The following is a 21672-nucleotide window of genomic DNA, read 5'->3' as shown; positions in this document are numbered from 1 at the left end:
GGAGGAGGTGATCATAACTCTCGGTACAGGTGAATCAGTCACGCTGGGTGCAGGCTGGCTGACAAACTCGTGTTAGCCTCGCACACCTTACCATTTGTTGAGCATGGAGACGGTCAACAGCACATTCAGCATTGGGCAGCAGGCCACAATCATGGTGGTGAACAGAGCACTAAATTTGCGTGCCGCCTGCACCAAATCACCTGAGCCAGGAGAATCAGACATCACAAGCGCCGCGCCCGATAACGGGACTTATTGAATTTTTAACCCAAACATTTTTCCCCCCGCTCAATGAAGCGGATAAGTGAAGTAGGGAAGAGAGAAGAAAATCAGATAGGTGTAAAATGAGCTGCCAAACTGTCATCTATCGCTCATTATACGCTAGCAGTGAAGGCCAATTTCCTCTGCTACGCTATGCCCACTTCTCACTAACAAAGTAATTAACACTACGGCTGCCATGGCCATATTAACAAAACGCCCAACAATCCAGCTTTAATCAGAAATTTAATTATTTTTGAGCCTATAACCCATCATTTCAACGAAACATCCGCACATCGAAAACTATCCCCAACCAACCTTGCAGTTTCCGATGTCTTCCCTCCCGTGTAGCAGGATAGTTGAATGAACTTGTTCTTCGCCAAAGGATGGCACATGTTGGGGCAAGGAAACCAGCGCTCTACAATTTAACATTTGTAGGAGCTACTGTTGCTTCAGCGTAAAATATGAAAAAAAACAAAGGATTAAGGAACCAAAATACAAAAAAAATCATCAAATGCAACAAAACTCCAGACCATCCCCTTATTACACACCAAAATCGCCTTCACGTTGCAATATCCGTTAACGCCAATTTAAAACCAGAGCCCATCACGCGCGCTTTTTCTGGTCGCCGCCCGCAACGCAATTTTGCGCCTGCGCTCCGGAGCGTGCCCATTGTCTCGTGGTCTTTATGTCGTTGGGTGTCAGATGGTTCCTTGTTGTTTTGCCTGTTACAGAACGTGCTTTAGCACGGTCACGTGCTCCAGCGCGGTTGCGCTCTTTCCCTCGCGCGCCCATTCCCCAGCTCCTTCCCTTTCCCCACCCAAGTCCCTTGTTTCAGGCGGGTTGCACCGCGTGCTCCTTTGGGCGGTTAGTTGGACGGGGCTTAGAGTAACGGATGAGCGCGGTCATGGCGTCGTGCTCTTCCGAGAAGGATATCGCCTGTGAGGCGCAAATGAGTCATTCGGCGGAGATTGAGTTGGATGACAAGAGCGCTGGGGAAAGCAGCTCTGTTCGACCCCTGACTTCCTCCCCTCGGCCGGTGAGAGCAGCTCAGCGGGAGATGAAGCGCACGCCGGCAGAGTCCGAGGAGTTGGAAGAAGCGAATGTTCTGCCGCCAGTTTACGTGTCAACCGTCAAATTCACCCCGGAGAGCAGGATGAACCTGTACTGTGATCAGATTTTAGCTTCTTGCAAGGTATAAAGCAAAATGGGGGGGAAAAGAGATTGAAGCAACCAGGAGAAGTTTAATGAGTAGGTTCGTGTCGATAGGAAGGGGGAAGTGGGATGCGCAGGTAGCCAAAGGCCAAGAGCAAGAGGTGCGGAAAACGGTGTGAGGCTGAAGGCGCAGGGAGGCCATGGATGTGTGATTGTAACTTTGAAGAGGAGAGGGTGGGAGGGGAGTGCATAGTAAAATAGGGCAAAATCAGCATGGTTTCATCAAGGGGAGGTCATGCCTGACATCTGTTAGAATTCTTTGAGGAGGTAACGAGTAGGTTAGACAAAGGAGAACCAATGGATGTTATCTACTTGGACTTCCAGAAGGCCTTTGACAAGGTGCAGCACAGGAGGCTGCTCAGTAAGATAAGAGCCCATGGTGTTAGAGGTAAGGTACTAGCATGGATAGAAGATTGGCTGTCTGGCAGCAGGCAGAGAGTGGGGATAAGGGGGTCCTTCTCAAGATGGCAGCCGGTGACTAGTGGAGTTCCGCAGGGGTCATGTTGGGACCACAACTTTTCACTTTATACATTAATGATCTAGATGAAGGAACTGAGGGCATCCTGGCTAAGTTTGCAGATGATACAAAGATAGGTGGAGGACAGGTAGTATTGAGGAGGCTGCAGAAGGATTTGGACAGGTTGGGAGAATGGGCAGAGACATGGCAGATGGAAGACAACGTGGGGTTGTCACACAAGAAGTGTGAGGTCATGCACTTTGGTAGGAAGAATAGAGGCATAGACTATTTTCTAAATGGGGAGAGAATTCAGAAATCTGGAGTGCAAAGGGACTTGGGAGACCTCGTCCAGGATTCTTTTAAGGTTAACTTGCAGGTTGAGTTGGTAGTTAGGAAGGCAAATGCACTGTTGGCATTTATTTTGAGAGGACTAGAATATAAAAGTAGGGATGTGCTGCTGAGGCTTTATAAGGCTCTGGTCAGACCACATTTAGAATATTGTGAGCAATTTTGGGCCCCGTATCTCAGGAAGGATGGTCTGGCCCTGAGAGGGTCCAGAGGAGGTTCACGAGAACAATCCCAGGAATGAAGAACGTTCCTCATATGTTACGTCTAAGGACTCTGGGTCTGTACTTGATGGAGTTTAGAGGATGAGGGGGGATCTGATAGAAACTTACAGAATACTGAAAGGCCTGGATAGAGTGGACGTGGGGAAGATGTTTCCATTAGTAGGAGAGACTAGGACCCGAGGGCACAGCCTCAGAGTAAAGGGAAGACCTTTTAGAACAGAGATGAGAGGAAACTTCTTTAGCCAGAGAGTGGTGAATCTATGGAATTCATTGCCACAGAAGGCTTTGGAGACCAGGTCATTGAGTGTATTTAAGACCGAGATAGATAGGTTCTTGATTGCTAAGGGGATCAAAGGTTACGGGGAGAGGGCGGAAGAATGGGGTTGAGAAACTTATCAGCCATGATGAAATGGTGGAGCAGACTCGATGGGCCAAATGGCCTAATTTCTGCTCCTATGTTTTATGGTCTTATGGGAGGGGGGGCGGTGGTATGGCCCCCATCTGTTGTACACTTGCATGCCAGCCCGCAAACTTGCACAAACTAGTGGATAATTCCGAAAAAAACGCAGGCACAGCCTTGAAACAACTCAATAACTGTGTCAAATAGTCCAGTCCAATGGAGCACAGTTGTAATACTAAGCTGCAGTTTTCCCCAATATTGTCACTTATATAGAAGATTGTGGCACATAGTGTTGGATTTTATTGTGGAGAAATTATCAATATGTATTGGTACCCATGCTACTGTAGTTGCAAAATAGCACGGAGACATTTCACAAATGAATCCCTTAGTAATTCACACTTGCTTCCTCTACCAGTTCACGCAGGATGACCAACTGTCCCAATTTTTACAGGATCATTTCAATTTTGCCAGTTGTCCTACGTCCTATTTTTGTCCTCTTGGGATGCCATTCCTGCTTGCTGCCTTCTTCCCCTCATGCTTTTGTTCACACTGATACTCTGCTAGTAGTTATACAGGGACTCATTTCTCCTCCCCAACCTACCTGAAATTATGTTCTAGATGAAACTATCATGAAACCAAGAATCCCTTCCCGTAGCATGCGGCAGAGTGTTACTTTCCTGAACAACAGCTGCAGGCATAGGTGAGAGGAGAAGCAGGGACAGTAGAATGAATGCTGACCAGGTATCTCAATGTAAACTTCATGTAAAGCACAGGCATTTGATACATCTAGGACCAATATTCATGCTAGGCTTGCTAAGATATTGGGAGTAAATTTCTGCAGATGCTCTTCTGCTCATCTGCTATAACTTGAGTGGAGGAGTCATGGAAATCCTGGAAACATTGAGTAAACGTCATTTGTGTTGTTTTCCTGCTGAAGTTACAGATGATGAATGGGAGAACCTCCATAGAAATTCACCCCATTGTCTTTGTGTAGAATCTGTCTATAATTCAAAAACCATGTTCCAATCAAAACTAATCCAAGTTTAAGTATTATCTACCTGTAATAAATTGGATTATTAATTGAAAGTAGCATTCATTAGGTGACAATAGTTCCTACTTTGAAAATTTACAAGTCACCAATTACATGAAGCTGTCTGCCCATCATTGTAAAATAAAACTGCAAATGCTGGAAATATGAAATGAAGACCAAACATGTTGGAAATACACAGATCAGTGAGCACCTTTAAGGATATAGTGATGTCGTAACCAATCTTTAACAGCTTTTTAAAAAATTGATTCATGGGATGTGGGTGTCGCTGGTTAAGCCAGCATTTATTGCCCATCCCTAATTATCCTGGAGAAAATGGTGATGAGCTGCCTTCTTGAACTGCTGCAGTCCATGTGGTGTAGGTGCACCCACAGTGCAGTTAGGGTGGGAATTCCAGGACTTTGACCCAGCGACAGTGAAGGAACGGCGATGTATTTCCAAGTCAGGTTGGTGAGTGCCTTGAGGAGAACTTCCAGGCGGTGGTGTTCCCAGGTGTCTGCTGCACCTGTTAGTCAAGATGGTAGTGGCCGTGGGTTTGGGAGGTCTGAGAAGCCTTTGTGAGTTCCAGCAGTGCATCTTGTAGATGATACTCACTGCTGCCATTGTGCATTGGTGGTGGAGGGAGTGAATGTTTGTGGATGGGGTGCCAATCAAGCGGGCTGCTTTGTCCTGGATGGTGTCAAGTTTCTTGAATGTTGTTGGAGCTGGACTCATTCAGGCATTCTATCACACTCCTGACTTGTGCTTTGTAGATGGTGGACAGGCTTTGGGGAGTCAAGAGGTGAGTTACTCACCACAGGATTCCAAGCCTCTAACCCGATCTTGTAGCCACAGTATTTTTATGGCTAGTCCAGTTCAGTTTCTGGTCAATGGTAACTCCGAGCATGTTGATAGTGAGGGATTCAGCGATGGTAATGCCATTGAATGTCAAGGGGCGATGGTTAGATTCTCTTTTGTTGGAGATGGTCATTGTTTGGTGCGAATGTTACTTGCCACTTGTCAGGTCAAGCCTGGTTATTTTCCAGGTCTTGCTGCATTTGAACTTAGACTGCTTCAGTATCTGAGGAGTCGCGAATGGTGCATTCGAAGTTAGAAGGGGACTTTGGATGGAGATGCCCCTTCCCGCCTGAGGCCGAAACCCAATTATTTTCAGGCTTCCCCCACACCTGGGAAATACCCCCACCAGCCTAAAAATTGAGGCTGGACTGGAAACTGCTTTTAAGTGGTCAATAATTGGCCACTTAAGGGCCTCAACTGGGGCAAGGGCAGGCGGCCCATCCAAGGTCTCGCCCCTCCCAGCGTAAAATTGCTGAGAGGTCGGGCAGGTGGGAATCCAGCTGGAAGCCTATTCATGCTATTTCATGCTCCCCCCCTAAAAACCACCGGCGGTAGAGCATGAAATTAAGGCCTAGATGTGGTGTCACCAATACACTATACAAATATAGCAAATCATCCCTACTTTCATATTCTATTCCCCTTGCAATAAACGACAACATTCTATTTACTTTCCTAATCACTTGCTGTACCTGCATACAAACATTTTGAGATACATCCATTGGGACACCCAGATCCCTCTGTATCACTGAGTTCTGCAATCTCTCTCCATTTAAATTTTTTATTCTTCCTGCCTAAGTGGACATATTCACATTTTCCCACATTATATTCCATCTGACAGATTTTTGCCCCTTCACTTAACCTATGTATATCCCTTTGCAAATCCCTTAAGCCCTTTTCACAATTTACTTTCCTATATATTTTTGTGTCATCAGCAAATTTAACAACCATACATTCGATCCTGTCATCCAAGTCATTAATATGGATTATAAATAATTGAGGTCCCAGCACTGATCCCTGTAATCTTTCATGTTAACTTTTCATTATAAAAATAATGTAGAACTTTTCTGTCAAACTCTCCAACTTGTGAAAGCATGTTCTCGAGAAATCGTAATTGGAAGTAATGCATTGTGAACAGCGCTCTTTAGCAATATCAATGAAACTGAAATTTTGTGCATATTAGGAAAGAACCAGATTTGATTATGTCTGTTGCGTTAACTAATTGCACCTAGGCTCTACTATGGTTATTACAATTGGCCTGAGCAGTCCTTATTTAAAGAGGAGAAGTTGACCAGGGATTCCTTTTGTGGTTTATTGTCCGTAACTTGTACTGGAAGTATATATGATCGTGGATATCGGGTGAGACAGGGTTGGACTCAACTGTGATGCTGCAATGGCTAAGTAATCACACTTAATAATTCACACTTGGACAGAGTTCAGTGGGTGTCAATATATAAAATCAATGTAATTAGGAGAGGAAGCGGAAGGAAGAAAATTGGCAAGGAAAATCAGCTTTTTCTATTCCTTCCTCAGGACTGCCTTTTTGTAAATATAGCTTCACAATGGTCTTCAATATATGAGTGAAATCAGGGAGGAAGTGAAAGTGTATTTGAGGTGGGGGAATAATGCAAATTATCTGAGATAAATTAACATGGTGAAAGTTATTTAAAAATTGGCAGTTTGTGCATCCTTTTTTAAAGCTAAAATCTGAATTTTACTGTGTACATTTGCCCACACAGGTGGAGTGATAGCCAGAAATGTGCTTTGATGCCAGAAACGGTTTCAGCGCATGACTCTGGGGCACACTATCTACATCCTGTCAATTTAAGAAATAATCAGTTGACTTACTTTTTGACCTCTAATCAATCTATCGATGCAGCTGCATTCACTTTAATACTATTTTATGACATTGCAATAAAAAATACAATTAATGGGAGAATGGGTACACACTGATGTACAGAATAATTGATAATCACTAAAAAAGTATTACCTTTAAACACTAGTCTGAATATTTCCTGATGAAATACTGGTAAAATTACTGCTTGTTGTGCAGTATTAAATCTCAGAAACCAGAAATTCTCAGGTTTAATCCCTGTCTGCTGAAACATTGGTCACAATTGGAACAGTAGTTGGAGTGCTACAATTGATCTTAACATCTTGCATTATGGAGTTATGGAGGCAAAAAGATCAACAAGGATTCTCATCTATAATTGCTATCCACCTCTACCCTTATAGAAATTACACAAGTTGAGATCAGGTGAAGATGATCTGGCTCATTTGTGATTTCTCTGATAATTCAGTAAAGTGCTCATAGCTTAAATACTATTACTACGGATTACCTAGAATATATGGTGCAGAACACCTGAAAAATAGTAACTTGAATGAGGTAATGGAGGGCTGCCATAAAGAATACTGGAAAACAATTTTATTTTAAAGATCATGTCGTGTGACAATTTTGATTGAATTACAGGAAATACTTGCTAAAAAGATTAAATGGATTTACTGCCTGCCTTGTCATGTCTTGTCATTTATGTGGAATAAAACTTAAAATATTACATTTTTTATTTCTACAAAGGCAGAAGAAGCAGATGAAGCAATGAGCAAGTACCTCACTGAAAAGCTCCGTGCAAGAAGTACATGGTTAGGAGTATGGAAAACAAATCCTGAGCTATTCTTTGTAAAATATGATGAAGGATCCATACCTTATGTTGGTGTTTTGGTTGAGGTAGGTTACATTTTCCAAACTGACAATTTTTGTTCACTACTGAATCACAGTGAATTCTAAAGCTATTTCTATAAAAGTTTACATCTTTTAATAGATTTGTTTATTTTGCCTAATGGGTTTGCCTATAGATTCTACTTTTGTTAGCCCTTTACTATTTTACCCAATTGACCATACCTCCCGAGGCAAGACTTGTGACCTGTGTAATGAATCATTAGTCACATGATGGGGACATCTTATCAGGGCCTTATCTGTTACCAACTAAGATCCAGACATACCTTAATTCAGTAATCATTACTCATAAAGTGTGTAATGAGCAGAGTTCCCTGGAATATTTTTTATGCCCTAACCAGGGACATTCAGGTCAAATTGTTGTGCTTTTACTGACTTAACACTGACAGAAGATCAAATCAGAGAACTTTCTTGGTCTATATGTCTTGGTACTGGGGCAGTCATCTTTAAAAACTGTTGTGGTATCAATAATATTTAATTGATGGAGGCAATGCAAGCAGGGAGAAAGTTGGAATTTTTTTATTCTTCCACGGGATGTGAGTTTGGCTGGCAAGGCCAGCAATTATTGCCCATCCCTAATTGCCCTTGAGAAGATAATGGTGAACTGCTTTCTTGAAATACTGCAGTCCATCTGCTGTAGGTATTCCCACAGGATTGTTAGGAAGGAAGTTCAGCTTTTTGACCCAGCAATAGTGAAGGAATGGCAATATAGTTCCAAGTCAGCATGGTGTGTGGCTTTGAGGGGAACTTGCAGGTGATGATGTTTCCATGCATCTGTTATACATGTCCTTCTAGGTGGTAGAGGTCACGGATTTGGAAGGTGTTGTCAAAGGAGGCTTGGCGAGTTGCTGCAGTGCGTTTCTGTATGGTACACACAGCTGCCATTGTTCGTCAGTGGTGGAGGGACATTGAATATTTTTAAGGCGGAGGGAGACAGACTCTAGTTAGGCAAGGGAATCAAAGGTTATCGTGGGCAGATGAGAATGTGGAATTCGAAAAACAAACAGATCATATTGAATGGCGGAACAGGCTTGAGGGGCCGAATGGCCTATATTTCATATGTTCGTATGTAGTTTGTTTCACTTAAAATGGTGGTTTTCAGGAACGCAACCACAGCTTTAAGTGAGGACTTACTATGCACCTACAATAGGTAGTCCTGAGTCCAACCATCTCACTGACTTTATAGATGACCTTTGCACTGTTACATGGTTAGAAGTGGGGATATTCGCTGATGATTGCACAGCCTTCAGCTCCATTTGGAACTCCTCAGATAATGAACTCCACCGTGCCTACATGCAGTGAGACTTGGAGAACATGTTGGCTTGGTCTGATAAGTGACAAGTAGCATTAGTGCAGCATGAATGCCAGGCAATGACCATTTCCAACATGAAATAATCTCTCCTTGACATTTAATGGCATTACCATTATTGAATCGCCCGCCATCAGCATCCTAGGGTTTGCTGTTGTCGAGAAACGTACTCAACCTGCCACATAAATATTGCAGTTGCAAGAGCAGATTAGAGGCTGGCAATTTTGTGGCAAGTAACTCACCTCCTGACTCCCCAAAGCCTGTCCAACAATCACAAGACAAACGTTAGGAGTCGGATGGAATGCACCCCACTTACCTGGATTCATGAAGCTCGACACCACCCTGGACAAAGCAAATCAGCCCACTTGATCAATTCCCCATCAACCATCTTAAACATTCACTCCCTCCAACACTGACGCACCAGAGCAGCAGTATATACCATTCACCAAATGTACTGCAGCAACTCGCTAAGGCTTCATTGTCATCTCCATCTAAACCCACAACCTCTACAACCTGGAAGAACAAGGGCAGCAAACACATGGAACACAACCACCTACAAACCCCCACACCATCCTGACTTGGAACTATATCGCCGTTCCTTCACCGTTGCTGGATCAAAAAACTTGCAACTCATTTCCTAACAGCACTGTGGTATACCACAACACCACATCGACTGCAGTAGTTCAAGTCGGTGGCTCACCATCACTTTCTCAAGGTGCTTGGATGGGCAATAAATGTTGACTTTGCCAATTATGCTTACATCCCATGAACAAATTAAAAGAAAAACTAGCAGACTGGACAGATATTTGGCAGAGGTAAGTTAATATCCTGTAATACATTGTTTGGAGGCAAAATAGGGAATGGAACTATATGCTCAAAAGATACCAATGGATGCGGATGAATAGAGCAGAATTTTTTGTCCTGTAGGCGGGCGCTCGCCCGACCCAAACAGGAGTAAAATAGTACATGATGATGGCGGGCGAGCGTTCCAACGTCATCGCGCACTTGCACGATATTTTGCATGGCAGACGCACATAGGTGCCGAAGCGGCACCCACCATTAATTAAGCAGCCATTTAAGCCTATAAGAGTCCAATTGACTGATTTTTCCTTGCCCGTGCCATTTTCTGCTCGTCTCATGTGCAAAATGGGCTGGCAGCCAGCCAACATTTTCACAAACCTCATCCAAAGGTGGGATAAAAGGGGTCAGCAGCATTCCCAATGTGAATAGTGAGGAGTTTTGGAGATAGGTTACACTTGGTGGCTTATTGGTACTTGGCAGTTTCATCTCCCTTTGGGGCTTCAATCTTAGCATTTCCAGGCTTTATTTCAGGACTCATTGCTGTCTGCCAGGCACCTGGAGGGTTCAGACCATGCGTACCCTTCCAGGTATCAGACAGCCTTCCCATACCCTAGTAATGGGGATTGTGGTCTCCACAGGAGGCACCTCCTCTGATGAGGAAGAGAGGGGCAGAAAGAAGAGGAGGCCACCTGTCCCTATGCAACTTCAGGGGAAGGACCTGCGGGAGGAAAGGCACAGGCACAAGGAGCGCAAGGCCAGCAGGTAGTCCAAGGCGGAAGGGGTCACAGAAGACACCACTATCCTGCTGCCAGGGTTTACAGGCAGTGATGCAGCTCAATATGTCTGAGGTGCAATGCCAAAGGAGCTTCCAGTGCAATGCTAAAGGAGGTTCCACCTCTCAAAGGAGAGCGTGACCTCCATTTGCCAGATGATTGAGCCTGAGATCAGCTCTGACTGTGTGGGTGGACACCCCATGCCAATGGCTCTGAAGGCCACAGTGGCCCTCAACTTCTAGGCCTCCGGCTCTTTCCGGGGGTCAGTGGGGGTCTGTGTGGAGTCTTCCAATCAACTGACCACAGATGCATCAAGCCAATGACAGAAGCTCTGTTCAGGCAGCTGCTGACCTTTATTCTTTATCGTAAGGACGAGGCCAGCCAGGCTCAATGAGCCAGAGAGTTTGCAGCGATTGCTGGGTTCCCCCGCGTCTAGGGTGCAATCGACTGCACACGTGTGGCCATTAAGGCGTCAGCGGCAGCCGGGTGCCTTCACCAACAGGAAGGATGGAGATTCTGCAAGTCTGTGCAAGGTACCCTAGCAGCTCCCATGACGCGTACATCCAGAGACATTCTCAGGTGCCCAGGCTCTTTGGTGCCTCAGCCAAACTGGATGGATGGCTGCTAGGTGACGAGGGCTATCTGTTGAAGAGGTGGCTCATGATGCCTGTCCGCCACCCAAGAACAGAGGCAGAGAAGTGTTATAATAGGAGTCATGCCTCCACAAAGGCGGTGGTAGAGAGTCATAGGTCTTCTCAAGATGCGCTTCCAATGCCTGGACCGTTCAGTACAATACCCCCCCCAAAGTGGGTATCACTAATCGTGGTTGTATGCTGCGCACTCCACAATCTGGCACTGGCAAGGAGGGACCCACTGGAGGAAGAGGATCTTGATGCAGCTCCGCAGGCCACAGATGATGAGTCCAGCAGTGGGACCAAGGGAAGCACAGTGAGGAGAACGCAGAAGGCATGGAGCCAGGCTTCGGTAGCCTGCAGGGATGCCTTGAGCTAATGCGCCTTCATCAGCCTCAAACACACGCCAGGACTACCGCCTCCATCCCGGATATCTGATAGGACCCTTTCATTTGAACCCAAAAAACGCTCAGCGTCTGTGCAATAAAGTTCAGAGGCACGTGCCTCCAGCATTACATACTGGCGTTCCCCACACCAGTGAAATAAAAAGGTGAAGCATATTCATGCCATGACGGAAAAAACATAGTTTATGACATTCTGACAGTTCAGTATTCTTAACAGAAATATTTCTGGCATTCAACATCAGACCATTACACATAAAGTAAACAAAAATTAACATAAAATCACCTGTCCCTCTTGTGCTCATGGCATCTTTAACTTACGTTTTCGAGAGCTATGTCTAGGTGCTCCCACCTTGCTGGCACCAGCATTGGAGACAGCTTCCTGACTCTGGAACACCTTTGGTCTGTCCGCAGGCATGACCCAGACCTCCCTGTTGCTTGCCATTTCAACACACCACCCTGCTCTCATTCCCACAGGTTCGTCCATGGCCTGCTGCAACGTTCCAGTGAAGTTCAATGCAAACTGGAGGAACAGCACCTCATCTTCCGACTAGGCACTTTACAGCCTTCCGGACTTAATGTTGAGTTCAACAACTTTAGATCATGAACTCTCTCCTCCATCCCCACCCACTTTCCGATCCCCCCTTTTCCAATAATTTATATATATTTTTCTTTTCCCACCTATTTCTATCATTATTTTAAAATATATTTCCATCCATTGTTTTATCTCTACCTTTTAGCCTATTTCGATCCCTTCCCCCCACCCCGCCCCCAGTAGGGACATCTGTCCCTTGCTCATCCTGCTTTCTACTCTTAATGTCACCTATTAGCACATTTCTTAGCTAATATCACCACCGTCAACACCCCTTTGTCCTTATGTCTATGCCATCTTTGGAAATCTCCACCTATCCTGACCCTGCTGTCTTGTTGGCCTTGATGACCTTGGTGGTTGTCCTCTGGCCAGTGGAGACTGTGCTGTCCCCACCTGGGAGGGAACAACCAGTGTCACGGCTGGCATCTCCCCAGCCACTGCAGCCTCATAGATGCCATGGTCGCTGGTGGAGGGGCAGAGGAGCTGCTACTGTTATCCAGAGAGTCCTGAGAGGAGCCTGCAGAGACGACAGGCAGCTTGTGCGCCAATGTGAGGTCACTCTGGACCTCACTGCACACCATTGATGGACGGGCACCTAGCTGGGATATTGGATGCCTCATCCATCTCCCACACTGACACTGACCACCTGAGGTCAGTGCCTGTGTGAGGGCTTGCAGGCCCAAGTGCAACTCCAGGAACTCCAGGAGTGGCCACTCTCTCAATGGAGGAGGCAGTGTGTTCGGCCAAGGCGGTCAACACAGTGCTCACACTTCCCATGGACTCCTCCATCATGGAGACCTTGGCAAGCATACCCTCATGGATCTCCGCCAGATCCTCCTGCACATCTAGCTGGACATCCAGCATCTGCAGCCTAATGGACAACCCCAGAGGCTCATCATCAGCCTTGGACCCGGTGGCCGACTGGCCCTGTCCTTGCTCAGCCCTTCCTGGCCTGTGCGGAGCCACATTTCACGCTGGGTGGGCCTTAATTGGCCCACCAGGGTGAAATTACTGTCGGGGCCCGATCACGGGTAGCGGTCTGTTTCATGGCCACTCCCGGGCCTGCCCGACAAACGGAAAACTCTGCCCCTAGAGATTCAAATGCACAATTCCTTGAAAATACGAGTGCATGTAAAATTCGCCATTAGAAAAAACGCAGTCGTGTTTTGAGTATTACCAAAGGGTCATAAGCTATGAAAGTAAAAAGAAGATAAAGTTTTATGAGGCAATGTTAGGTCACAGAATACTGTATTCAGTGCTCCATAAGCCTGCCGAATAAATTCACCAGAATACTGCCCGTGATGATAATAATAATAAGCTATAAGGAGAAACTTGAGATCCTGGGACTATTTCCACCATTGTGGGGAAAAACTAAAAGGATTTTTTAAAATTATAAATATTTTTGAAAGTAACAAATACTTTCTTTTATTTATTCGCTCGTGGGGTGCAGGCATCGGTGGTAGACCAGCATTTATTGATCATCCTTAAATGCCTGTAAGAAGGGAGTGGTAAGTCGCCTTCTTGAACTGCTGCAGTCCATGTGTTGTAGGAACACTCATAGTGCTGATAGGAAGAGAGTTCAAGGATTTTGACCCAGCAACAGTGAAGGAACGGTGATATAGTTCCAAGTCAGCAATGTGTGCGGTTTGAAGGGGAACTTGAAAGTGGCAGTGTTCCCATGCCTCCGCTGCCCTTGTCCTTCTACATGGTTTAGGTTGCCAGTTTGGATGGTTATGTCCAATGAACCTTGGTGAATTGCTGCAATGCATCATGTAAATGATACATACTGCTGCCACTGTGTGTCGGTGGTGGAGGGATTGAATGTTTAGGGTAGTGGATAGGATGCCAATCAAGCGGGCTTCTTTGTCCAGGATAGTATTGAACTTCTTAACTATTGTTGAAGCTGCACTCATCCAGGCAAGTGGAGAGTATTCCATCACAACCCTGACTTGGACCTTGTCGATGGTGGACAGGCTTTGGAGAGCCATGAGGTAAGGTACTCACCGCAGAATTCCCAGCCTCTTAAACTGCTCTTTATATGGCTGGTCCAGTTCAGTTTTGGGTCAATGTTAACCCCCCAGCAGGATTCGATAGTGGGGATTCAGCAATAGTAATGTCATTGAATATCATGGGGAGATGGTTAGATTCTCTATTGTTGGAGATGTTCATTGCCTGGCACTTGTGTGGTGCAAATGTTACTTGCCACTTATCAGCCCAACCCTGAACATTGCCCAGGTCTTGCTGCATATGGACATGAACTGCTTCCTCTAAGGAAAACAGCGATGAGGATTATAAGAGATTGAGATGGGAGATTAGGAAAAAATCTTTATTCTGAAGGCTGCTGGGACATAGAATTCTTTGCCACAATGAATTTCTTTTGATGATTAGAATTTCTACATAGCCAAGTATATTCTGAACTGGTAAGCTAAGTACTTTTGACTCGAGGAGGATTCCATTGTCTAGTTGGGAGCAGATTATTCTGCTATATAGATGTTGCCTAGTTTTCTTGGATACGTGGATATCAACAGGGACAGTAGGTAGAACTGACTGCAGCTTGCACTAGTCTTGCCAAGGCCCATCAGGAGACATCAGTTTCTATGTGCTACTGTGGAATGTTGGCCTGAATTTTATGGTATTACTAATGATGGTGTAAGTGTCAGCAACTTTTGGAGTCTGCACATCTGCAGTTAAATGCAGAAATTCAGAAGTTATATTAAGTGATTCTACGCTTCTGTGCTGTTGAAATCATCCCAGAATGCAATCAATTAAAATCAGTGAACTGATGAGAACTTCCACTCTTACTCTTTTTGTATTGCTGTAAAAACCCTTAAAAAATTTACACCTTCTTGAATGAATTTTAATTGAGTTTGTAACAGCATATTAAGTTCATATTTGTTGAATATCTATTTTTTCCATCATGTTTAGGAATTCCACATATTTTTGAAAACAGTTTGCTGTTTGTCTGTGATATTTTAGCATCTATCTCAATCTTGTGTGTAATTTACAATCATTTATTTTACCCTCTGTAAGGTTTAAAATAAAAAGTGGAAGGATTCAATTGTTTTTATTTCCTTCTTTGCTGTCTGTGATTTTTTTTCATTCAAGGGATGCGGGCATCGCTGGCTAGGCCAGCATTTATCGCCCATCCCTTAATGCCCTTGTTGAGAGGGCATTTAAGAGTCAACCACATTGCTGTGGGTCTGGAGTCACGTGTAGGCCAGACCAGGTAAGGACAGCAGATTTCCTCCCCTAAATGACATTAATGACATTAATAAAGGACATACTTCAATGTTATTGTCTGCTTAACTTGCTTGGTGACATCATTGCTGCTGAGTGCCTAGAGATTCCCTTTTACGTGCACTAGATTCCTACTGACAGGGAAACTTGGCTTATGGGACATACCCTTATCTCTGTATTCTGAAACCAACAAGAAAACGTACTGATCTGAGCAGTAAGAGGTCCAGTAACACTTTTGGGATTTTAAAAATTACAAGTAAATGTTTTATTAACAAAAGTAAAATAAAACTTAAGCACACAAGATTATAGTTATACAATTAAAATTAGTCGTACAAAACATTCCACCCCCGCCCCCCCTCCACCACACCAAACTCTCTACTTGGTCAAACACACAAGTGAACACCTTCTAGGCAATACTCCCTTATAGATGTCTACTGTGAAATCCAGTAATATTACACAAGGCAAACTGCTGTAGCTTCAATAAAGGTGTACTACATGACCTTTACCCTCTTCCACTCTGTGGCGGAATCCGCTTCAGAATAAAATTGCTTGCTGCAGCCAAAGATTTTTATGGCTTGACTGGATAGGTGATTCAAATTTTATCCTCTCCCAGCCCAGAACTCCAGCTATCTCAACAGCTCAAAAAGCTCCAGCTATCTCTAGCTCAACAGCTGTATTCAGCTATCCACAGTAACTCTAATATACTTTTTTCCCCTTTCATCTGTTTTATTAGCCTCTTTGAAACTCAAACCCTTCCAAATATAAGATCTACTGTGTTTCCATCTTGTCTTTGCTTTTGGGTCAATAAAATATAATATCCCCACTACTGTTTACCTATGGAACTCCTGCAAGATGTTTCTTTTCACCTCTGACTCCCCTTTAATATTCAAACAAACTCTCAACTTATCTCAAAATACAAATGTTAGATGTAACCTAATTACTTGTACCTCAAACTTAACGCCTCTTTCCTTTGCATGTTTTAGAACCCCCTGACAACCTGACTCATATCAAACTCTGCTCAGCTTGATTAAATCAGAAACACACACATACACATCCGGACTTCTTTACAGAATAACAATATTTCCCAAAATATTTTTTAAAAAACATGCGTTCTCACATCCCCTTCCTTAAAAACTGAACCATCATAATTCCAAGAAGATGGTTTGATTTTACAACCCATTTCTTATTCCTTGCTACATTTAACTATACAAACAAAACTATTATACCATATTGTACATGCATTAACTGTGAAAATATATACTCAAGTCTTTTGTAAAAATAAAGTTCATTCCAGTCCATTTTCCATTTGCCAATTTCCAAGTCCTTTTGAATTTTAAACTCTTGACAGTGCATCTGCATTCAAATTTTCTCATCCAGCCACATGTATAATTTGTAAATTGAACGGTTGCAATAATAAACTCCACCGAAGCAGTCTTGCATTTCTGTTCCGAAACTTCAAAGGATTGTAGTCAGTATATATAACTGTCTCTGAAGAATTGTTTGCAACATGCACTTCAAAATGCTGCAAAGCTAACGCCAAACTTACATTTATTTCTCTAAAGTTGAATATTTCTTCTGGTGTACATTTAACTTCTGTGAGAAATATCCCACCGGCTTCTCAATTCCGAGTTGATCTTGTAGCAATAACAGCACCAACAACGACATCATTGGCATCAATAGTTATCTTAAACTGCTTTGTAAAATCAGGTGCTGATAAAACAGGTATAGTTATTAGTACAGCTTTCAAGCTGTCAAATCATTCTGACACTCCTATGTCCATATGAATTTTCTGTTTTTTTAATAATCCAGTCAGTGGAGCAAACTGCTGAAGTTCAGCATGAATTGCCGATAAAATCCACTTATGCCTAGAAATCTCAAAACTTCCCATTTAACTAGGCAATGGGAATTTCACAATAGCTTTTACTTTTGCATCTCATGGGCCACTTGACCATTCCAACAGTGTGGCCTAAAAACGTAACTTGCGCTTTCGTGAATTCACTTTTAGCCAAATTTACAACCAAATTTGCTTCTTGCAGTCAATCAAATAGTTCCTTTAAGTGTGGTAAATGTTCCTTCCACGTTTGACTGAATACTATTAAGCCATCAATAATAATAGCACAATTGCTCAGTCCCTCAGTCACTTTGTTAGTCTCTGAAATGTTGCTGGTACATTTTTCATATCAAAAGGCATTACTTTGCATTGATATAGACCATCCGGCGTTACAAAAACTAATATCTTTTTTGCCCTTTCCGATAAGGGTGCTTGCCAACATCCTCGCAGCGAGTCAATTTTTGTGACAAACATTGACGGTCCTACTTTCTCGATACAAACCTCAAATCATGGAATAGGATATGAATGTTCTTTTGTTACTACATTCACTTTTCATTAATCAATACGTGGTCTTTGTGAGACTTCCTGATTTCGGCACCATTACAATGACTCAAGTTACTGTGACTGGGCTCTATGATGCCATTTTCAAGCTTAAATTGAATTTCTTTCTGTGCTTGAGCTAATTTTACTGGGTTTAATCTATATGGGGTTGCCTTATTGACTCTGAATTCCCCACATCACCACCATGTACAGCTAAATCTGTTTTCCTCAATTTATATCCGCCAATTGCTTTGTGTGACTGCAATAGCTCTTTTAAATCACTCCAGCATTTTCCTGGAAGGTAATCCAATGTTACATCTAGATTCTTAAGCATTTCTTCATTGTCCAGTTTATTCAGAGGAAGATCAATTTCAGAATCCTTTATTCCTACCTCCATTTCCTTACTTACAACTACCAGGACCTGCAGAATGTTTGGAAGATGACAGCCAACGCATCCACTATTTCCATGGTCACTTCCTTTAGTACCCTGGGATGTAGATTATTGGGCCATGGGGATTAATCGGCTTTCAGTCCCATGAATTTCTCCAGTACTATTGTTTCAGTAATTCTAATTTCCTTAAATTCCTCCTTCTCACTCGACCCTTGGTTCCTTAGTATTTCTGGGAAGTTATTTGTGTCTTCCTCCGTGAAGACAGAACTAAATTAGTTGCCATTTCCTTGTTCTCTCTTATAAATTCTCCTGTTTCAAACTGTAAGGGACCTACATTTGTCTTCAATAATCTTTTTTTCTTTTTATATACTTATAGAAGCTTTTACAGTCTGCTTTCATATTCCTTGTAAGTTTACTCTCATACTCTATTTTTCCCCTCTTAATCAATTCTAGGTCCCTTTTGCTGAATTCTAAACTGCTCCGAATCCTCAGGCTTACTCTTTTTTCTAGTGACTTTACATGATTCCTCTTTGGATCTAATACTATCCTTAATTTATTTTGTTAGCCGTGATTGGGCTGCTCTTCCCATTTTGTTTTTGCTCCAGAAAGGAATGTATAACTGTTGCAATGCATACGTTCGTTCCTTAAGTATTAGCCATTGGCTATCTACTGTAATGCCTTTTAATGAAGTTCCCCAATCTATCTTAGCCAACTCGCCCCTCATACCTTCTTAGTTTCCTTTATTAAGATTTAGGACCCTAGTTTCAGATCGGACTACTTCACTTTCCACCCTAATGAAGAATTCTATCATGTTATGGTCACTGTTCCCTAAAGGAAAGATTATTAATTAAACCCTTCTCATTGCACAATACCAAATCTAGGGTAGCCTGTTACCTCCTAGTTGGTTCCTTGACATGCTGGTCTAAAAAACCATCTCGTACACACTCCAGGAATTCATCATTACTATTTGGAGGCCGATAGACAACTCCCACTAACGTTTTCCATCCCTTGTTGCTTCTTAGCTCCAACCAGACTGATTCTACATATAGGTATTCTGAGCCAATATCCTCTCTAACCATCACTCTGATTTCATCCTTAACTAACAAAGCCATGCCACCTTCTTTTCTTTTCTGCCTGTCCATCCTAAATATCAAGTATCCTTGGATATTCAGTTCCCAGCCTTGGTTACCCTGCAGCCATATCTGCATAATCGCAATCATTGTACCCGTTTACATCTATTTGCACAGTTAATTTGTCTATCTCATTGCGAATGCTCTGTGCATTCAGATACAGTGCCTTTAGGCTTGTCTTTTTAACATTTTTACACTTTTTTTGTACTATGGCCCTATTTGCTGCTAGCCCTTGTTTCTTCTGCCTTCCATTTTTGCTTTCTACTTTTCTGTCTTTCATTCCTATCTTTGTTTCCCACTCTTGTGTCTCCCCACTCAGGTTTCCCACCCCCCCTGTCATTCCATTTAAACCCTCCCCCACCGTACTAGTGAATACCCCTGTGAGAATATTGGCCCCGGTCCGCTGAGGTGCAACCTATCCAGCTTGTACAGGTCCCATTTTCCCCAGAATCAGTCCCAATGCCTCAGGAATCTAAATCCCTCCCTCCTACACCATCTCTCCAGCCTCACATTCATCTGGTCTGTTCTCCTATCCCTGATCTCACCAGCACATGGCACTGTGAGTAATCCTGAGGTCACTACCTTTGTGTTTCTGCTTTTTAACTTATAGAGTCATAGAGGTCTACAGCACAGAAAATGGCCCTTTGGCCCATTGAGTCTGCACCAGTCAAACAAGTACCTAACTATTCTAATCCCATTTCCAGCACTAGGCCCATAGCCTTGTATGCCATGACATCGCAAGTACACATCCAAATACTTCTTAAATGTTATGAGGGTATCTGCCTTTACAACCCTATCAGGCAGTGAATCCCAGATTCCCATCGCCCTCTGGGTGAAAAAATTCTTCCTCACATCCCTTCTAAACCTCCTGCCCCTTACCTTAAATCTATGCCCCCTGGTTATTGATCCCTCCACTAAGGGGACTTGTCTACCCTATCTATGCCCCTCATAATTTTATACACCTCAATCACGTCCCCCCTCAATCTCCTCTGTTCCAGGGAAAATAACCCCAGTCTATCCAATCTCTCCTCATAACTAAAACTCTCCAGCCCAGGTAACATCCTGGTAAATCTCCTCTGCACTCTCTCTAGTACAATCACATCTTTCCTATAATGTGGATTCCAGAACTGCACGCAGTACTCTAGCTCTGACCTAACCAGCATTTTATACAATTCCAGCACAACCTCCCTGCTCTTATATTCTGTGCCTTGGCTGGTAAAGGCAAGTAACCCTTAAGCCTTCTTAACCACCTTATCTACCTGTCCCGCTACATTAAGGGACTGGTGGACATGCACACCAAGGTCCCTCTGATCCTTGGTACTTCCCATTCATCGTGTATTCCCGTGCTTTGTTTGTCCTGCCCAAATGCATCACCTCACACTTATCCTGATTAAATTCTATTTGCCACTGATCAGCTGATTTGACCAGCCTGTCTATATCCTCCTGTAATCCAAGACTTTCCTCCTCGCGATTTACCACCCCACCAATTTTCGTGTCATCCACGAATTTACTGATCCACCCTCCTACATTTAAGTCTAAATCGTTCTCCTACTCTCTCTCCACCCTCCCTCCCCTGCCCAGCTGAGCCACTCATGGTGCCACGGACTTGGCTCTTGCTGCATTCCCCTGAGAAACCATCTCCTCCAGCAGTATCCAAAATGGAAAATTTGTTAGAGAAGGAGATGTACCCAGGGGACTCCTGCACTACCTGTCTAGTGCCTTTACCCTGTCTGACAGTTACCCATTCCCTTTCTGCCTGTGCACTCTTTATCTGCGGCATGACCACCTCACTACGCATTTTTCACGAAGATCTCATCCTTGCAGATACTCCACAATGACTCCAGGAGCAGCTCCAGCTCTGAAACACGGATTTTGAGTAACTGCAGCTGGAGACACATCCTGCACACATGGTCGCCCTGGACACTGGAAGTGTCCCTGACTTCCCATATCGCACAGGAGGAGCATTCCACTTGGCGGAGCTGCCTTACCATAACTTACCTTACATTACTCCCTTTACTTTTACTTCCTTTAGTTTAGAGAATATTAAGGGCAGAAGAAATACTTACCCGGTCCTACTTACCAAGGCTGCCGCTCTTCTTATTGAGGAAAGATAGAAAATGAAAGGATCACCTTCTCTCATCAGCGAACTCCCTCTCTCAACAAACTCCAACTGAAGCACTGTTAATGCAGCCCAAAGCAGCACTCCAGTGCAGAGATAGATGGAGTGCAACGAAGTTTCACCAGATGATTCCTGGGATGGAAGAATTGCCGTATGAGGAGAGATTGGGCCGACTAGGCCTATATTCACTGGCATTTAAAAGAATGAGAGGAGATCTTATTGAAAGCTATAAAATTCTGACAGGGATGGACAGACTGGATGCAGCGATGACATTTCCTCTGGCTGGGGGGCTGTCTGGAACAAGGAGTCACAATCTCAGGATATGGGGTAACCATTTAGGACTGCAATGAGGAGAAACATCTTCTTTCAGAGGGTGGTGAACTGATGAAATTCTCTACCACAGA

The 21672-nt window shown here is 43.7% G+C and overlaps 1 protein-coding gene across 1 annotated transcript in view; it reads left to right on the top strand.

Annotated features, from left to right (window-relative positions):
* The first annotated feature begins 1162 nt into the window (after positions 1-1162).
* Positions 1163-21672, top strand: part of LOC121288941 (testicular spindle-associated protein SHCBP1L-like) — a 102327-nt gene continuing 81817 nt past the window's right edge. Inside the window, exons 1-2 of the mRNA XM_041207807.1 lie at positions 1163-1450; positions 7354-7503. Of these exons, the coding sequence (XP_041063741.1) occupies positions 1163-1450; positions 7354-7503 (438 nt within the window). The remainder of the gene's footprint in view (positions 1451-7353; positions 7504-21672) is intronic.

This window comes from Carcharodon carcharias, chromosome 16 (genome assembly GCF_017639515.1).
Source record: "Carcharodon carcharias isolate sCarCar2 chromosome 16, sCarCar2.pri, whole genome shotgun sequence".
In the NCBI taxonomy this organism is placed as follows: domain Eukaryota; kingdom Metazoa; phylum Chordata; class Chondrichthyes; order Lamniformes; family Lamnidae; genus Carcharodon; species Carcharodon carcharias.
The sequence above is the reverse complement of the archived record's forward strand: the minus strand, read 5'-3'. Positions and strand labels throughout refer to the sequence as shown.